The 17,790-nt window shown below is 29.7% G+C and overlaps 2 protein-coding genes across 2 annotated transcripts in view; one reads left to right on the forward strand and one right to left on the reverse strand.

Annotated features, from left to right (window-relative positions):
• The window catches only part of LOC108765408 (uncharacterized), a 65,457-nt gene that overhangs the window by 4,803 nt on the left and 42,864 nt on the right, over positions 1-17,790 (forward strand). The gene's annotated exons all lie outside the window — the stretch shown is intronic.
• On the reverse strand, positions 143-16,175 carry LOC108765404 (solute carrier family 26 member 6). Its single transcript, XM_018514099.1, has 15 exons — positions 16,128-16,175; positions 14,992-15,019; positions 7,331-7,444; positions 6,011-6,172; positions 5,485-5,595; positions 5,077-5,252; positions 4,395-4,562; positions 3,794-3,898; positions 3,260-3,393; positions 2,862-3,024; positions 2,579-2,755; positions 2,222-2,494; positions 1,191-1,364; positions 918-1,044; positions 143-555 (listed from the first exon to the last, which is right to left on the reverse strand). Exons 1-15 carry the CDS (start codon positions 16,173-16,175, stop codon positions 383-385), a joined length of 2,133 nt encoding a protein of 710 aa, XP_018369601.1. The 3' UTR covers positions 143-382.

The following is a 17,790-nucleotide window of genomic DNA, read 5'->3' on the forward strand; positions in this document are numbered from 1 at the left end:
GTTATGAATTTCCTACTTAATTATTTTCGTGATCCAATAAAATTATTTTCAGAACTGTATCTATTTAAATATTCCAAAAAAATTTTCAGATACTTCACTAAAATAATTCTTATTTAATAAAAATTAAAAAATGTTACTCCGATAAAATTTGTTATTTCGATCGCTTAATTAAATACTTAACACAACATCGTAACGCCTGTAGATGGGAAGTTTCGCTAATCACCGCAAATACGATAACATCGAATATTATCACCTTAAATGAGTAAGCTAAATTGCGAAGCGGGTAAATAATCGTGATAAGGTGTGTAAATATTCGCGGCGTTGGAAGCGTTTGACCGAACGCTTTTTTATGTCGCATATAAGTGATTTCGTTTCGCGAGTTTCAAAGTCTGCTGATGTAGTTCTCGTCGTGGGTGCAAGTGTTCCATGTCGACGGCACTTCACTGTGAGAACGCGCAAAATGTACCGCATCAGCAACAGTAGGGAATATGGCGAAAAAGTGATTCTCGTTATGTTCGACCAAATTAAACTTTCTCAGTGTTTCATATACAGGGCCTGTAATCAATATATCAATTTTTATTATTAAAGATTAATTTTTCTGTAATCTTTCTTAATATATTGACATTTCGATACATATAGATTTTTATAAGAACAATCTCTCTTTATTTATTCATGATAATTGAAATACAAGAATTGTAAGATTCATTTTTATATATTTGCAGAATGTATAAAAAAAAACGATCGTTGAAGAGATGAAAATATTATGTAGAGTAAATAATATTATACATAGTAATTAATGTATCATTGATTCTATTTTCTTATTACATACTGTATCACGAATTAAACTTAAGTGTAGATATCAATTAAGAAAGAAATTATATAGATAAAATTTTATATTAAAGATTAAATATACTTACCGGAACAACCTGCTATATAAACAGACACTTCTATGCCACAATATTCATCAATAATGTTTCGCACTGCATTCGCGCCTGCCAGATCGATATGTGACAATGCAGTAAAGTCCAGTACAAGAATACGTAACTGTAAAGATCGAGTAACGAGACTATAGATGAAGTATTAAACAAATGCAATATAGTCAATTATCAATCATCTTAAATTAATATATCATAGTGGAATATATTCTCCTATGCGGATAGTTTTAAAAGTATAAATTGCACATTATTTACCTTTTTAATTTCCTCCACTATGGTGCTGTTGTATGTAACTTGTAGTCGCTTTTTAAATTCCTTTTGAGGTACTAGCTCTGCAACCTTATACACTTCCTCACGAAAGTATTGTTTAGATGCGAAATTCAAACTACCGGAATAGTGGAAGATTTTGATGCCGGGAATCTCTACAGTCTGAAATATTTATTAAATATTTATTTTCTGATTAGTTAACAGTAATTTTTATTCTTAACTTGCTATTCTAATGATTTATTAAAACGCCAAAAATTCTATATAATTGTGAAATTTATAAAAAATTTACTATTTCTAAGAGAATAAATTATACTTATGATATTGGGTGGCGCACAAAATGTCATGCCATTTTATTTATTTCATTAAAACTATACTTCTGAAATATCCATTTTTTAACTGTGTGAACACAAATTCTGTACTTCTTGGGAATTCTGTGAGGTATGACATTACGAATTGAAACTGAGAGAGCGGCCGACGGACGAGATTGACCAAAAATGTTGAATATAAAGAGATAGTTGTATTGTTTTTCGTGGAAACAGAAATTGTGACAAAGACTCAAAGACGTCGTCATTATGCCATGCATTATTTGAAGATATGTGTTGAAAAAAATCAAACATAAGTGTGCGTCTCCAAAAGATTATACGGCAAAACAATGTCATATTGAATGTTATCCATTGAAATGTTTCAGACTTTAGTAATTAATTCTATACCAGTTTTGTACCAATCTTAATTTTATTAAAAATTATATGTAAAACAAATATATAGTATGATAATTCGTGTGCCACCCTGCATTTCACGAACTAATGCCTTTACTTCCACCCAATTTTGACTCATGATGACATCTAACAAAATTTCCATGAAGTAGGTACAGAATTTGCTCACATAATTAAAAAATATTTTACAAGTATAATTTGAATGCAGTAATTAAATGGTGTGACATTTCGTACGTCGCCCTATACACATTATAATAATAGATTAATAAGAAAAAATAGAGTTTTTAAATTAAAAGTTCTTCGTACTCCTTTGTATCTCTTAGTATCCAAGTAGAGCTCAGTGCCGGGTGCTAGAGCGAGCTTACACGTATAAGGTCGCGTTGCGAGGACAAGTAACCTTCCTATACATAGAAGTATACCGCCCAATAATCCATACTCAACGTCGAAAAGAATCACGATAATGAACGTGACAATCCAAATGCCGGCGTCCATCTTGTCCAATCTCCAGAACTTGATAAATTCACTGACCTTTATCAGCATCCCTTTTAACGCCACCACGATTATACTTGCTAGAACACACTGCGCATCTCACAAGCATCAAATGCATTTGATCATCACCTGACGCTTGTATCATGAGATAGAAACAATAAAAAGAATAATTACTCGTGGCAAAGGTTGAAAGAATGGCCCGATCCATAGTAATACGCTCATCAAAATTCCACATGATATCAAACTCGCCAACTGTGTATGTCCACCTACAGTTTGTTGGATCAATGATCTGGATAATGAAGCCGTGATAGGCATGCAGGAGAAAAAAGAGCCTACAAGATTTCCCAGTCCCTGTAAAATTGTATAGAATTGATATATTTTTATAGGTGTATATATTAAGAGCATATAAAGCGATATAAGCGTATTTATTATACATATTTAAAAATATTAAATAAACCTGCGCAATCAATTCTTGATTAGAATCGATTTCATAGCCCTCCTTTTGCGCGAAAATCAATGCCATAGACATTGATATTGTATAAGCAACCATAGTAATCACGAAACTATCTACTAAAACGTTGGGCACAAGTGACAATGGTGGTACAGATGGGACCGGCAGTCTGAAAAATTGAATTAAAAACTTTAATATTACAGTAATTTAAAGTTGCTTTATTTTACTTTCACAATTTGTTATAGTTTTATTAAAAACATATTTTCTATATATAATGAGTTAATCAAAATTAATTTAGTAAATTAATTTTGACTCAGTTATATAGAAAAGTTAATATTTTCATAACAAACATTTTTTGCAAACTGTTTGAGTTAATCGAATACTAATTTTAATTACACATTTACCCTACTGGTATATCGCCAACTGTTACTACGTTATAAGTATCCGCAAGATTCATTTGCATCGATATCAGAGTACCGATTACCACTGCAAACATTTCTATCGGAATTGGAAAGGGGCAAAACTTTGAAATTTTTGGCTGAAATCCAGAATATTTCTTTTTAGAAAACGCAAATGTAATTAATTTTATATATGTCTTTTTTATATAAAATGTACGAGGTCTGTTCTAGAAGTGTCCGACTTCTGCGTATATTTTTGTCCTCTGGCATCTTCTCTCTCTCTCTCTCTCTCTCTCCCCCCCCTCCTCTCTCTCTCTTTCTTTTTCTGTTATAGAAAAGAGGCATTCAGTATTTAAGAGGGACCTCAGGAGTCCTAAGTACAGTATGCCTGTTTTCCACGAGAGAGAGAGAGAGAGAGAGAGAGAGAGAGAGAGAGAGAGAGAAGATGCCCAAGGAGAATTATATACGTAGAGGTATATCAGATACTTTTGACCTCGTTTATTTGCAAAGCATAATTAATCTTAACTTAACATAACAAACCTTAAGAACTTCGTTGTTAAAAATAAGAGCTAAGATAGTGATGCAAGATAATATCACAGCCGTTATGTTGATGTTGTTAATACTATTGAAAATATCTACATAAGTCTGAAAAAGTAAATAAAGAGTTAATATAAATTGAAACGAAAAAATATATATATTCAATTTTGATTTTATCATATTGCATATCTTCCAGCAATATTAATATAATCAATGTTCAAAAGTATTAAAATTAAAAAATGTAATTTGAAATTGTTTTAATCTATATCTTTGTTAATCCGTCTTTGTACCGTCAAAAACAACGAGATGTCATAGAGCGCGACGCAAATATTAACCCTGACCTTTTGCAATATCGCGTAATCTTTACATACATTACATAACACCTTCTTGACGCTTAAATTACAATTTGATTGCACGAGAATATCTACAGGAAGCGTTTACCACAGCAACCTAAATGTTTGGCGTATGCAAACGTTTTGTTTGATGACGATAGGAAAAAGAAGGAAAAACAAGGAGTAGTATATCGGAAACGGTATGTCCTAGAAAGAGAAGAGTCGACTAATATTTGCAGCGCTAAACAAAACTTAATTGTTATTGTACTCACGAGAATAAGCTTGAACGCACCCTTGCGCCGTGGTAGATCGCTCAGTCCGAAGAGATCTCTTATTTGCGATGTAAATACGTGTATTGCCGCTGAAGTCGTGAATCCGCTCACGAGACTGTCCGCGAGGAGAGATGAGATTATACCCAAACGCAGCACGTACATTCCTAACTAGACCAGAGATTTTGAGTGATATCATGTGAGAGGTCAAGAGAGCGAAACTGTACTGCACGAATATGCACTAGCAATTATAGGAATGATAATTAAAACGGACCAACACACTGATGGAAAATAGTAAATACATAGTTTCTTAAATTAAGCGTGCCTTAAAAACGTTATACAAAAAGAAATTAAAATATAAAATAAAAAGTAAATAAATATAAAACTGACACCGAGCGTATATATTCATGCAGGAAAATTAATCAACTCCAATCGACTAAAAATAATTTCAAAGAGCACAAGCAAATGTATAATGACAAGCAAAAATTTTTACATCAAAAAATAAATGCGATGAAATTGAAATTTAATCGTCTAACGTATATGAACTTTTTAACGATATTTTATTAAAAAGAAAATAAAAATTATTCAAAATAAAAAGTCAAAAAAATCAGAAAAAAATATGTCGAAGAGTATTGTAATCCTCGTAGTAAGCATCATAACGGTGAATTGTATACAATGTAGTTACCTGTATAATGGCAACTGTGAACGTAACTACGGTTGCAACTTCCACTGGCGAATATTGATGGTTTACGTCGGAAATTAAGGTGCCGTTCTCGACTGATGTATTATTTGTCCAAACTGCAGGACTACTGTATGTCGTAATAACTTTGCCAGTCATCATGCAGACAAGCGCAAACGTACCTTAACAAAAAACGGCAATCCTGCTTAATTATTAGACTTTTTAAATTAAGCAGCAACCAAATGTAATATCTGAATAAATGTTAGTGCACAATTATACGTTAATTTTAACAAATCGTTAGCTTCCTATACGGATTATATCCTCATAATGCATGTTTGTTTTTTTTTCTCTTTCGTACATTACATAATATAATATACTTTTCTTAAAAATAAAATCTACGTTTGGCATGCATACCCATAGAATTATGTCTGGATGTTCCAAGAAAAAAATACACCAAAACCGGAAAGAAAGCCATGTATATACCAATAATAGGCGGAACGTTACCCAATATTGCATATGCCATACCTAAAAAGATATAATATCGATTTAATATATTATCGATTTTAATATATTCCTAGAGACTAAAATATCTATATTAAATTTTAAATAGGACAATGTCAATATTTTTATCCATTTTCATACATCATAAGTAGTACCATTTATAGAAAATCAATTTTTTATGTCACGATATGCCTCAAGTTATGTTACTCTAATTATAATCTATGAATCTCTGTACTAATCTATAAAATATCACGTTCTCCAATTAGGTATTTTAGTACTCCGCATTTATCTTCAATCCTAATTTATTCAGCTGAATAAATTCTTTTCTTTTGCTCTCTCTCTCTCTCTCTCTCACTCTCTCCATCTATTTATCTTTTTTCCTTTTGATTATTGTTTAATTTATCGCATATTAATGTTCTAAAAATTTAATGCAACATACCTTGTGGAATATGCATAACAGCCACAGTAATTCCGGCAACAATATCTCCTAAGATATTATTCTTCCAATCATACGACCAAAGCCAGTCAATTAAAGGTATTGTTTTTTTTAAAAGTGCAACCGGTTTGATATTTTTACATCGTTTCGACATCTCATTGCTAACTGTAAAATCATAAATCTTATACATATGTGTGTGTGTAATGATACATATCATACATATATACAGAGAATATTAAATAAAAGAGTTTAAGATTTAAAGAGAAGATTATTGTAATCACTGTTTTTGTACATAAAAATTTCCAATTAAGAAATTTTTAATAATTGAAATTTTTTATCAGAGATAGAAATGATTTTCTTTTTTAATAATTTGCTGGCTAATTTTTACGCAAGAATTCGTATAATTACTTTTATATGAATTGATTTTTTTATTATTTTGCACATAAAACTATTACAGTCATTATTGAAAACTAAATGTTTGATCAGAGGTATATTTCGTATATATCTGAAATATTTTTTTTAATACCCACAAACACACACACATTCCGACATATGAGATACGAAATCTCTTATAAATTATTCATGTACAACTTAACTTCTCAAAGAAGGACATTTTTAATGATTTAACCTTGATATTTTTATGTGTAAGTATAGAATAACGAAAAAAATCGATTTATGCAAAATATGAGGCAAATAGTGTTACCTACTAAAAATTGCTCCTATCTCTTAATCTGATTAATTTTTCGATTAAATATTTTTTCTTTAGCTGAACGAGTATTATCTGCATTATTTAAGTACTTTGCTTAAGTAAATTAGATAATAAAACAACCTATCATAATATATGCATCCTTATCTCGTAAAAATGTAGACATTGTAAAAAGTGAAAATAAAGCTTTATCTTTTTAATTATATAAAGCAGACTTTAAAAAAAGAATTAACTATTTACGATATTTTATATCATTTAAAGCATATTTGATTTAATTCTTCAAAAATATTGCAATAATAAAATTATACGGATTAATTCCATAAGTTTAAACTTTCAGTCTTCTTAAAGAGATTCAACATCATCGTTTAGTTTTTTTAGAAGAGGGCAGTGGCCTTCAAATGAAATCTTATCTTATCCAACCGATTTATTAACTTCATTAACCGGTTCTAGTATTGGCGTAAAATGTTTACAACCAATATTTCGAGCAGATTATCGCGTGGAGAAGCGGTCTCCCGTGAAAACACGCGAGTCGAAGTAAAAGACAAACGTGGTGAAGGGAAAATAAGCGATCTACCCTAAGCTAGTACATACTCACGCGAATAGATCTCGACACTTACGGATTCTCTTGGGTTTTACGTATTTACACAAGTGATTAAGTTCGTCTTGTTGGTAGACTGGTCGTCTGACCATCAATTCCGGGCCAGTCGTCGACATATCGTCACTCAAATAGTCTGCGAACAAGCAACAATTGGATGAGATCACACTCTGCGTGCGCGTGTGTGTGTACATATGTGCGCGCATTATTACGTATTTTCGTCTAATTCCAATTAATAAATTACTGTGTTTGTTGTTCATCAAACGACGTGCCCAATTCGAATTTCGATTAATTCCGATTTAGCTCGTAACTGAGACATATGTTTTTAGTTAGATACCTTAGGACAGTATATGTTTTTAGTTGGACAATTTAAGAACATATGGAATATTTTCTTTCGTAGTACTAAAAGTAAATCGTAAAATTAAATAATTCAAGACATGAAATTATAATACAGAAAATTATTAAATAAGGAATTTGCTTGCAAAACAGGATTCATTATACAATATATATAATAGTAGATACAACTAAAAAAATTTCTGGCTAAATGAACAAAACTACAATATCAGAAAAACTAAAATATGATCTCCAAGTTACGAGTTAAATGAAAAACACTTGTTTTTATATGTATATGCATACAAAAAGGACGGTTTTACTAAAGTATCTTAAAAATTTAATCAGATACAGATCTGAAAATAATTTTATTGAGCCATCAAAATAATTATGTAGGATGGTCAAACCGGTTGCTAGAAACTTTTTGCAGCATTGTTCATCATGTTTGACATTTTGATGATACAACAAAATTGTTTCCAAATCTGTATCTACTTAAACTTTTATATACTTCAGCAAAAATCGTTCTTTCCTTGTACATATTTATACATACTGCGTCCAATATGTATATGTTGTGCTTACGTATATTATCGATGTATGCGTATTTTATCGAAGTGACATAACCATGGAATGTAATTTCCCCAAAAGGTCATGTAAATAACGAGTGCAATTTATTAATCTCATAAATTTTCTATCAGGTTAAAGTTGACGTAAGCAAATTTCGTTTGCTCAATGTAAACCGAAACAAATATTTTGAAGAGATTAGATTTGCATACCTGGCGTTGTTAAAAAAAAAATTAATTGAGTAAACGATAATACAGTTGAATATTATTATATGATACGTGGCTGTTTGATTCAATCATTTAATAAGTTATATCGATAAATATTTGAGGCAACTGTTTTCGGAAAAATTAAATTGTAATGCATGGATTTTATCAAACGATATCACATCGACGGTAATACTTACTAAATATTTGTAAAGATAAAATTATGTTTAGTTATATTATCTCAATATTTAGTTGAAACTTCACTCAATATTTGATAGCTATAACTAGACTTTTTTTCAGTATTGAAATAATTAAAAATCAATTTTTTAATGAAATGAATAATTAATATTGATCATTTTTTAAAAATATTATTCGGATAAATTTGAAATTTCTTTAAAAAGAGACTACCATTAATAATTTTTGTACTAAATACTGTATATATTATCCAAAAGCGGATATGAATTAAGATCTGAATATAAATCCGCTTGTTCACGATTAATTTAATAAGGCGGCATTCTAATAACTGACAATAATAATTGTTGCAATCCAATCAGTTGGAGATTAGAATTATTAGTATTTCTATCACAAACTATACCTGTTGACATCGTTAAAATGTCTCTCCCGCGGTATGTTGAATCTCTACGATTATTCACTGTTCTGTCTACTCGTGATGTCTGTCTCGCGATAAGCGTAAGAACTTCCACGGACTAAGCAGATCTGATAACTAAGCGCATGCTTGTAACGATACTGGTATAGATACTGGTAATTGGACGATATCCTAATTAAATATTTTCAATGCAATGGAGATAATTTTAAACAAGTGTAATACGTGCGTATGCCATCGGGTACACACGGTTTACTTTTAAGACTTTTTTATTGGGGTTTTCTGTCAACCGCTAATTGGTCTTTGCGATAATGGATAAGCGAATTGTGATCGCGGCGAAACAATTGATATTACATTAATAGAGATATAGTAGGAATATAAGTAGAGAGATAAGTCATCAAATAATTCTATGTATGTACATACACTGATAGAAAACAAAATAGTTTTAATAACTCTAAAATTTAAGTACCTGCAACTAGTTTTATAAAATAATAAGAATTAAAAGTACTGAATAAAAATATTCTAAAAATATTATAAAAATATTCACGTCAACAGAGTATTTGTGAACTATTGAAATAGCGACTCAACTATAACATAAATATAATTATATAAATTCAATTATATAACATAAATATAATTATATAAACTTCGTGCAAATAAGATATAACAATAACATTTTCTAATTTAGATAAAATATATTTTTGAAATAAAGTTACTGTCATAATAAATAACTAATTAGCCATTATTGAGATAATTAAAAAAAAAATACATTTAAAAACTCATTATTAAAATTGCTCACCCGTGAATAGTACGCGGCATTGCTACCAGAGGGACGCAACGCAATTTAATTTCTTCTAACAAGAAAAAATCTATTTAGCACACAATAATAAAAGACTCAGCATTATAAAATTTTTCATTGACTTTTCATTATTTTAATGAAATAGCTTCTTGAATGCGAGTATTTTGGGTTCATCGAAGACGAAAGTGAATAAGATATACATCTCAACAGTTCATCTTTTCAGTTCTGTACAAAAATGATAATACCTGAAAAACTTATATATGTATATATGTACAAAAATATACATGTATATGTATATAGAAATTTAAGGATAAATAGCGTCTCAACTACGTATTATAAAGTCGTAAGAATAATAAATAAATTAAACGAACTAAAAAAATATAGTAATATTAATCATTTGTAATAAATGATTAATTCTATTTTCTTAGTTCCTAAAACTTACTCATTGTTTTTATTACAACTTATAATACATAGTTGAGGTATTTTTGTTCTCAAATTTCTAGTTGCTAATACGATTTCTTTGTCTGGTTGTAAGTAAACAGTAGCGAGAAGGAAGAGTATCTGATTAGCTAATCAGAGAACGTCACATGACGTTGGCTGAAACTTTATACATGCACAAATTATCCATAGATACATAGTTATCTTCTTATTTATTCCTTTATCATAATTGGTTACATTATCAATTGTGCCATAGAACAATATAATACGTAGTTTCAAATTATCCATTCAAATAATGCGTCTAACAATAAAGTTTGAGCAAGAAATTGAAGCATATAGAAGAATTTACTTAATATACACATTTTATTAAATTAAGTTTTTGCATTAATCTTATTTTTTAAGATTCTAATATCTTGATTACAACAATTAATTTTTGATAAAAATATTGATCAAGGATAGAATAAAAAATATGATTAAGATAAATGTGCATTAATAAATAGCAATTTTTTTGCAAAATATCCTGATGAAAAGATTCTTATATCTTATAATATTTTCAAGAATTTTCCATATTTTAAATTTCTGAAAAATATAAAAACTTCTAAAAAATATCTTAAATACCTCCAAATTTTATAAATTTTTCTTCGAAAAATATATAAAATGGAAAATTTTACGATATTTTAGAATTTACATATACAAATTTTTAAAAAAGATATAGACTTTCTTATTTCTTTTTTTTTTTTGGTACACTTCTAGGATTTTGAATTGTATATGAAGAAAACTTTGAACTCTTTCTTAATCGTATGGTGGAAGTTATATTCTGCAAATGGACACTATTAGAAATCTGGCATAGGTCATTTGGACCTAGAAGTTGTAGATTCATAAGTTTTTCACTAATATTTGAAATTGATTATTCTAGTAAAAAATAGTTTTATTTATAAAAATTTCTTTTTATTTTTATTGTAAAAGTGAGATGACTATCAATTCCATTTTATATCGATTGAACAACAGATTCAATAAATCGCAAGTAAGAAATAATGAAATAATTTTTTTATGGAATATTTGAGATATTTTTTTTTAATTAACATTTTATATTATTTTAAAGTACTAAGATATTTTACATAATTTTTATACTAAAAGTGGAAACAGGAGCATATTACGGTGCTTATATTAGCTATCTATAAAACTATTCTATTTTTTTGTATTAATTATAATTAATCAAAATTTTAGCAATATTTATGTTAACAAATATTATTTGTGCCATAACATTATATTTATAACATTATTTTCTTCACGTTTTCAGTATATTAACGTGTCTCAAAATATTGCAATTTTATTCATTGAAATAATTCTATTTTTTGAAACTAACGTTATAGGGGAAAGTGAAGAAATTGTACGCAATGGATAATTGTGAGCATCCTGATTTAGCATTTCCTTAAATAGAGACTCAACCATGGCGAAATTTATAAGCTGAAAGTAGTTCTTTTAAGATATAACCATAGATTATATCATTTAAAAACGTAGTTAGTAGCAAAAGTAAAAAAAGTAAATCACGTATTTTAATGTAATTTTTGGTGAAAATAAGATGGTAAGTCTATATTTTTATTTGTTTATTTAACCTTGCATACCGTACTAAAATACGTCATTATGTGCGTCTTTTAAGCTATTGGTTATTGAGTTAGGTTAAAAAAAGTCTTTAAATAATCTTAATTACTTTTTACGTTTTTCTTATCGATTGAGTTCGCGGTGGTAATTTAAAGTTATAGTTTGTTAAAATGCACATAATTATCCGCCTTGCACGTACTACATGACTATTTTTTTTTTTTATATTGTTTCAAATGCTTTATAATTACGAAAAAAGACGAATAAAAGTGATTGCACTAAGACTCAAATACAATTTTTCTAATTTTTGTAACATTTTGCCAAATTTTGTATTAACTTTGGTTTAAAAATATATTTTCTCATTTCCTTATCAACATTTTATGAAATATTCATTTTATTCATTAATTTCCTACGATTTTTGTCGAATTTTGCTTACGGTTTTGTCTTCCTCATAATTATCCAACCTATGCGCACAATTATTCAACTTGACTTTTCTTTTTTTTCTCTTTTTGCCAAATACAACTAAATGAAAAATTGCTCAACATGAGACTATATAATGATAGTAGAATGGAACTATACAATAATAGTAGTTTATGGCTTCTATTCCCATGTTTCCTCCACTCCCCCCTTCCTCTCTCTCTCTCTCTCTCTCTCTCTCTCTCTCTCTCTCTCTCTCATATCTCATATTCACAAACCACTCCACAGCAATAAATTATGCGTATCCTTAGATATGCCCAATTCCTCTACTTTCTCCTAATGTTTTTTTTAAAGTTTATAATATTACCTCTTTCTAAAATACTTATTTTTATTTTTCGGTTTTTTTTTCGTAAAAATGCAATTTTAAAATAAAACATTCTTTTTTGCACTGTTCTGCAAAACTTTTGCTTACGGTTTTGGTCGTAACTTTTAATATTATTATCGAAACTTTTTTCCGTTTTTTTTTACATATTTAAATTCTATACTATATTATAATTCTATAGTTCCGAGTTTTGAAAAAAAATGAACTAAAACCCGTTGTGAAAAATATAACAAAGAGAAAAATTTGGATGTAAATTAAAATCGTTTTTTGGAGAGAGAGAGAGAGAGAGAGAGAGAGAGAGAGAGAGAACTTTTGTAATTGAGGATTAAATATTGCTAACATAAAATATTTTACCCGTAATTTTTTTTTGTATAATATAGTTACTGCGATTTTGCTAAAATTACTTACTTGTAGCAACAAATGAATTTGATTTTCGGACTCAGCGCAACAATTTTATGTTAAATCACTTTACTAAGTTTAGACAATGATTACAAAATTTCATTTCTCAGGCTGGTGTAATCATTGATCGTTGCACACTTGCTGTAACGTATGGTAACTTTCACTATAGTAATACATAAGAAAAGCACAAAATAGCAAGAACAAATGGTTAAATTAGTAATTAAATTCCGTTGTATTCACTAGTTGAGTAATTACTCGACTATGCGCATGATTTCGCGAACCGCAAGTGTACGCGGCGGTAAACGAGCGCATAATGCAACATGCGGCTCCTTCCCGCAACACGTGCACTAGTCGTATATCCTTCGTGCGATATAAATTAAAGATTCGTTCACTGCGTGACATGCTACTCTCTTTGGATCCGTAGCGTGATGTCAGTATGTCACATGTCGTGAGAGAGCAAATCGCGCGGATCGTGAAACACACTGCCAGCAGTTAACACTATATCGCAATCCGGTTACGTCGGCCAATGATAACGAACGAGTTCAGCGTACATTTGTCAATATTACTAAATCTTTCTCTTCACCATTACGTGCGTGTATTTGAAAGTAGCAATTGATAATGATCGATTATAATTACATCGTCATATTATGCGTAGGTGCGTGTCATATAATATCGTGACATGATAAGTGACGCCATAACCTCTGGATAAAATCCGTGAATAATGAATTTAAAAAGACTTTAAATATTTATTTATAAATATATTAAAAGAGTACATAAATATTCTCAAACTAAAATATTCTCGACAGTACTTCTACGATCTCGCAAAATATGAATTTTGTTCTTTATTAATTAATAGTAGATACCTTATTTCTCAAAAAATGGATTCGCTTAACGTTGAAAGCTTTTAATTGTGATACATCATGATGTATCAACTGCAGTTATTTGTGTATATGTGCGCGAGTGTGTTTGTATATGAGAAAAGCAAAATAATGTTTCTGTATACCTGAACTGTTACAATACAATGATCTTTTTTCTTATTCGTTCTTGATTAGAAGTTGCTCTATGAATTGGTGGCAAAACCAATGGAAAAAGAAGAGAAAAGTGAGAAGTACACAATAAGATGGTTGATCCAGAGATTTCTTTCACTAACTCGTGTTCATCCGAATGCAACGACTGGATTCTCTCACGTTTTCGTTTTCGCAAGATCGTTTCGATTACGCATTAACAGGTCGACCTTAGGCGATAGGCACTGGTCTCGGATTTCTTGGAACACGTTACTCGTTGCCTTCAGAAATTCGACTCCCGTTAATAGGCATCACAAAATTCGAAAAGAATTTCGATTCAACTGTGTCAGCGATCATTAATGCTACTGTTCTAATCTGCTATGTCGGAGGCGTTCCCATTGCTCCTCTCGGAACAATAAATACGGTCAGATTTCTCTTGATCTTGAGAGATCACGAGCAAACACCGATTGCGACAAGAGACAGATAGAGTAGAGATCAGTCAACTTCGTTGAAATACACGTAGTAAACTAGATAATATCATAAATGCCTTAACGCTCAGTATATTTATGTTTACTAAGGTACTTTTTTGGATGTGTTATTTAGTTGGCTGTATAAGAAGTTACTTCATAAAAATGTTATTTATCTTATGTCAAATATTTTCTTTTAAAATTTTTTCTTAGCATTTTATTTAACGATAAGACAAATTCACTTATGTCATAATGTAATTTCAATCACATTTTGTATTTAAACCATAATCAGTATACTTAAATATAATGCATTTCTTTGAAAAGTATTTTTTCGTTGAATGATAAGACATTTGTGATATTTAATACAGGAAGAAGTGTTTTTCTTTCCCTTTTTCTGCTTACGAAATATGTTGTAGCGATTAGTTAAAGTGCTAATTTTCTCAATATCCATGTCATGGCAAAATATCAAGCGGAACGTACCTTCTCTGTTTGCACTGCTGCATCTTAGCTGAAAGAAAAAGATTTCGATAATGAGAGACAATACTGACACTACTTATAACACAAATATACATACTTGACAATTTTACCAATTTAACATATTTTTTATATTTTTAATATTCATGTTCATAAATATTAATGTTATTAGAAAAAAGCAAAAATTATATAGATATCAAAATTTTACCTAAATATCTTTCTAAATTTGAAATAGAGATTATCTATCTCTCTCAACAGCCTCTTTGTAATAAATTAAACTTGAACGTCTCGCTGTACTTGAACTGAATTTTGTTCTGATATCATGTTTTGGAGATACAAACAATTAGTTTGATAATTATACTCAGATGTTGAAATAACACAAACGAAGACTCTTTGCATGTTTGATCACTGTACATAGAGGCAAGCCAAATTTACATATGTACTTAGACTCGTATTCACAATTTAAATTTATGATTGTATGTAACCGTGTAATTCCCATCTTATGATAATATCAAATGCATTCTTCGCAATAAATAAATATTGCTTAGAATCAGAAGGCCATATTTAATACTGCCTAGAGAGGAATATGCATGCCCCCGTAATTCTATTTATCTGTTTTCTATTAGAAATTCGAATCGGCATGTAATCAACTTATTTTTCTATTCTATTATAAATAATATAAATTTTATATGCTGTTATAAATTATATCCTGTTAAATAATAAATTCGAGGAATGAAATGCTATTATAATTTCACTGATTAGAAAACATCTTTTCAAGATAAAGTATAAATTTCACTTTAAAACAAAAAGTTGATTGAAAAATTCCGTTCCGGTGACTGCGTCATAGAGTATTCAACATCGACAATAGTTTGAGTAATATCGATAATTTTAAATTTATTATCGCGTTGAAAATTTAAACATATTTAGATTAAAAACTCACTAAATGATGTATCTTTTAAATGAAGTTTTTTTTCGTTTTGGAATTGAACCAATTGGAAAATATTTTTATTTAAAATTCTGCATAATTATTTGCAAATATATGTAACTACATTACTTGAGAAATATAATACATTTTACACCTTTGGAGCACTTTCTGAATTTTTTATATAGAATCTTTCGGTTTTTTTTTGGTTATTACGTACCAGACTTTCTTCACTGCTTGATTCGACGTTGTCTCTGGAAATTCCCATTGGACTATTGTGTCTAGCTATGCACTACGTACTATTTATAGCGACGAGGCGTTGATAGCTTTCTTAACTTTAATAAAAATTACTATATCTTTTTAAGAATTAAATGAAACACCCGCGATCTTCTCTGCTATTCGATCTCGACTTTTCGAGCGTTCAATACGATTTACAACAATCGTCGGGTGGCACTGTCCTACTTGAACTTTCTCGACTGGTAAACATAAATTCTTCTCGTCAATCTGTCCCTGTTCGCACAGACTACGAACAATGATACGCACGCGTTCGATACATTCGTTGAAAGAGATAATTTGAAGAAACGTAAAAATATGAGTGGACGAGATAATTCTTGATTCTCTCACTGACAAACCAATATTTCGTTCGAAATATTCGTCATTTTAAATATTTTTCTGTTTTGCAAACTTAATTACTGCATTATAATGATTTTAATGTTTTTAATGATTTTATTATTGTTGTAAAATATAAGGGTAATATATAAATAGAAAAATATATTCTGATAAAAATAAATAAATTAATATATATATATAATATATATATACATAAATGCATAACATAAGCCTCATCAAAATGTTAGAAGAAAGATTTAAAACTTAATTTAATTTGACTACATTTAATTTGCCCTTCTTTTAACACTATATTTAATATTCTATTACTTTGCGCTAAATATGCAAAACGTTTAATGAAAAAATTATTGAGACAAGTAGTGTGAAATAATCAAATATATTTTAATATTTATAAAATAATATTTAGATATATTTTTATATTTAATTAGCAATTGTTATTCGAAATGGTTTATTCGTAGTATGGTAAAAACACGCTATTTGTTAGTCTTTTATCGCGTTTACATATAAACACAGCGGTGCCGTCTCATTTCGTCAACAATGCGATTTATTTGTGTCTACTTGTTTATCATTTTTATCAGCCGTGATAAATTCTATGGCGCCTTCGATGCGAGCGCATAGTTTGTCTTTCACATACGTTGTCAGGAACGAAAAGTACGTGTAAGGTCAGGGAATGCCTTTATCTGTATCGAGAAAACTGCATATCATTTTTCGAGGACACACACACACACGTGCATAATTTTTCAGAATTATATAGAACATAAAATTTATATATAGTCATTTATAATACTATAATAATCGTATAATAAAGCTTCGCGAACAATGTATCTCAAAGGAATTCTTATTTAGAATCAATTGGTTCAACATATCATTTGCAAACAAAAGAAAAAGTCTAGTTTTGCAACATTCTGTACAAATAACGGATAAATGCTTACATCATAGCATTGTAGATCGTGTGATGTTGCGATGAATGCGCGACATCGGAATTGCGGCGGTATAAAAGTTTTCATTGGTCATCGCGTGCATTTAACGACGGCATGTAAATGTAAATGAGCGAAATTTGTCCCGGATCAAGAGGAAAGTTGAAAGAAGCTCAACACGTCCGCATACTTATTCTTGCTATCATTGCATAGGAAGAGTACGGTAGCTTCATAATGAAAGAGCCGATACGTGACCGGTTCTATAGATTTCGCGGAGCCTCTCGAGCTTAAGCCAATAATACGTGCCGGAATATCAGCCATTATGTAACATAGGTGCTT

Source organism: Trachymyrmex cornetzi, unplaced genomic scaffold (assembly GCF_001594075.2).
Source record: "Trachymyrmex cornetzi isolate Tcor2-1 unplaced genomic scaffold, Tcor1.1 scaffold488, whole genome shotgun sequence".
Lineage (NCBI taxonomy): Eukaryota > Metazoa > Arthropoda > Insecta > Hymenoptera > Formicidae > Trachymyrmex > Trachymyrmex cornetzi.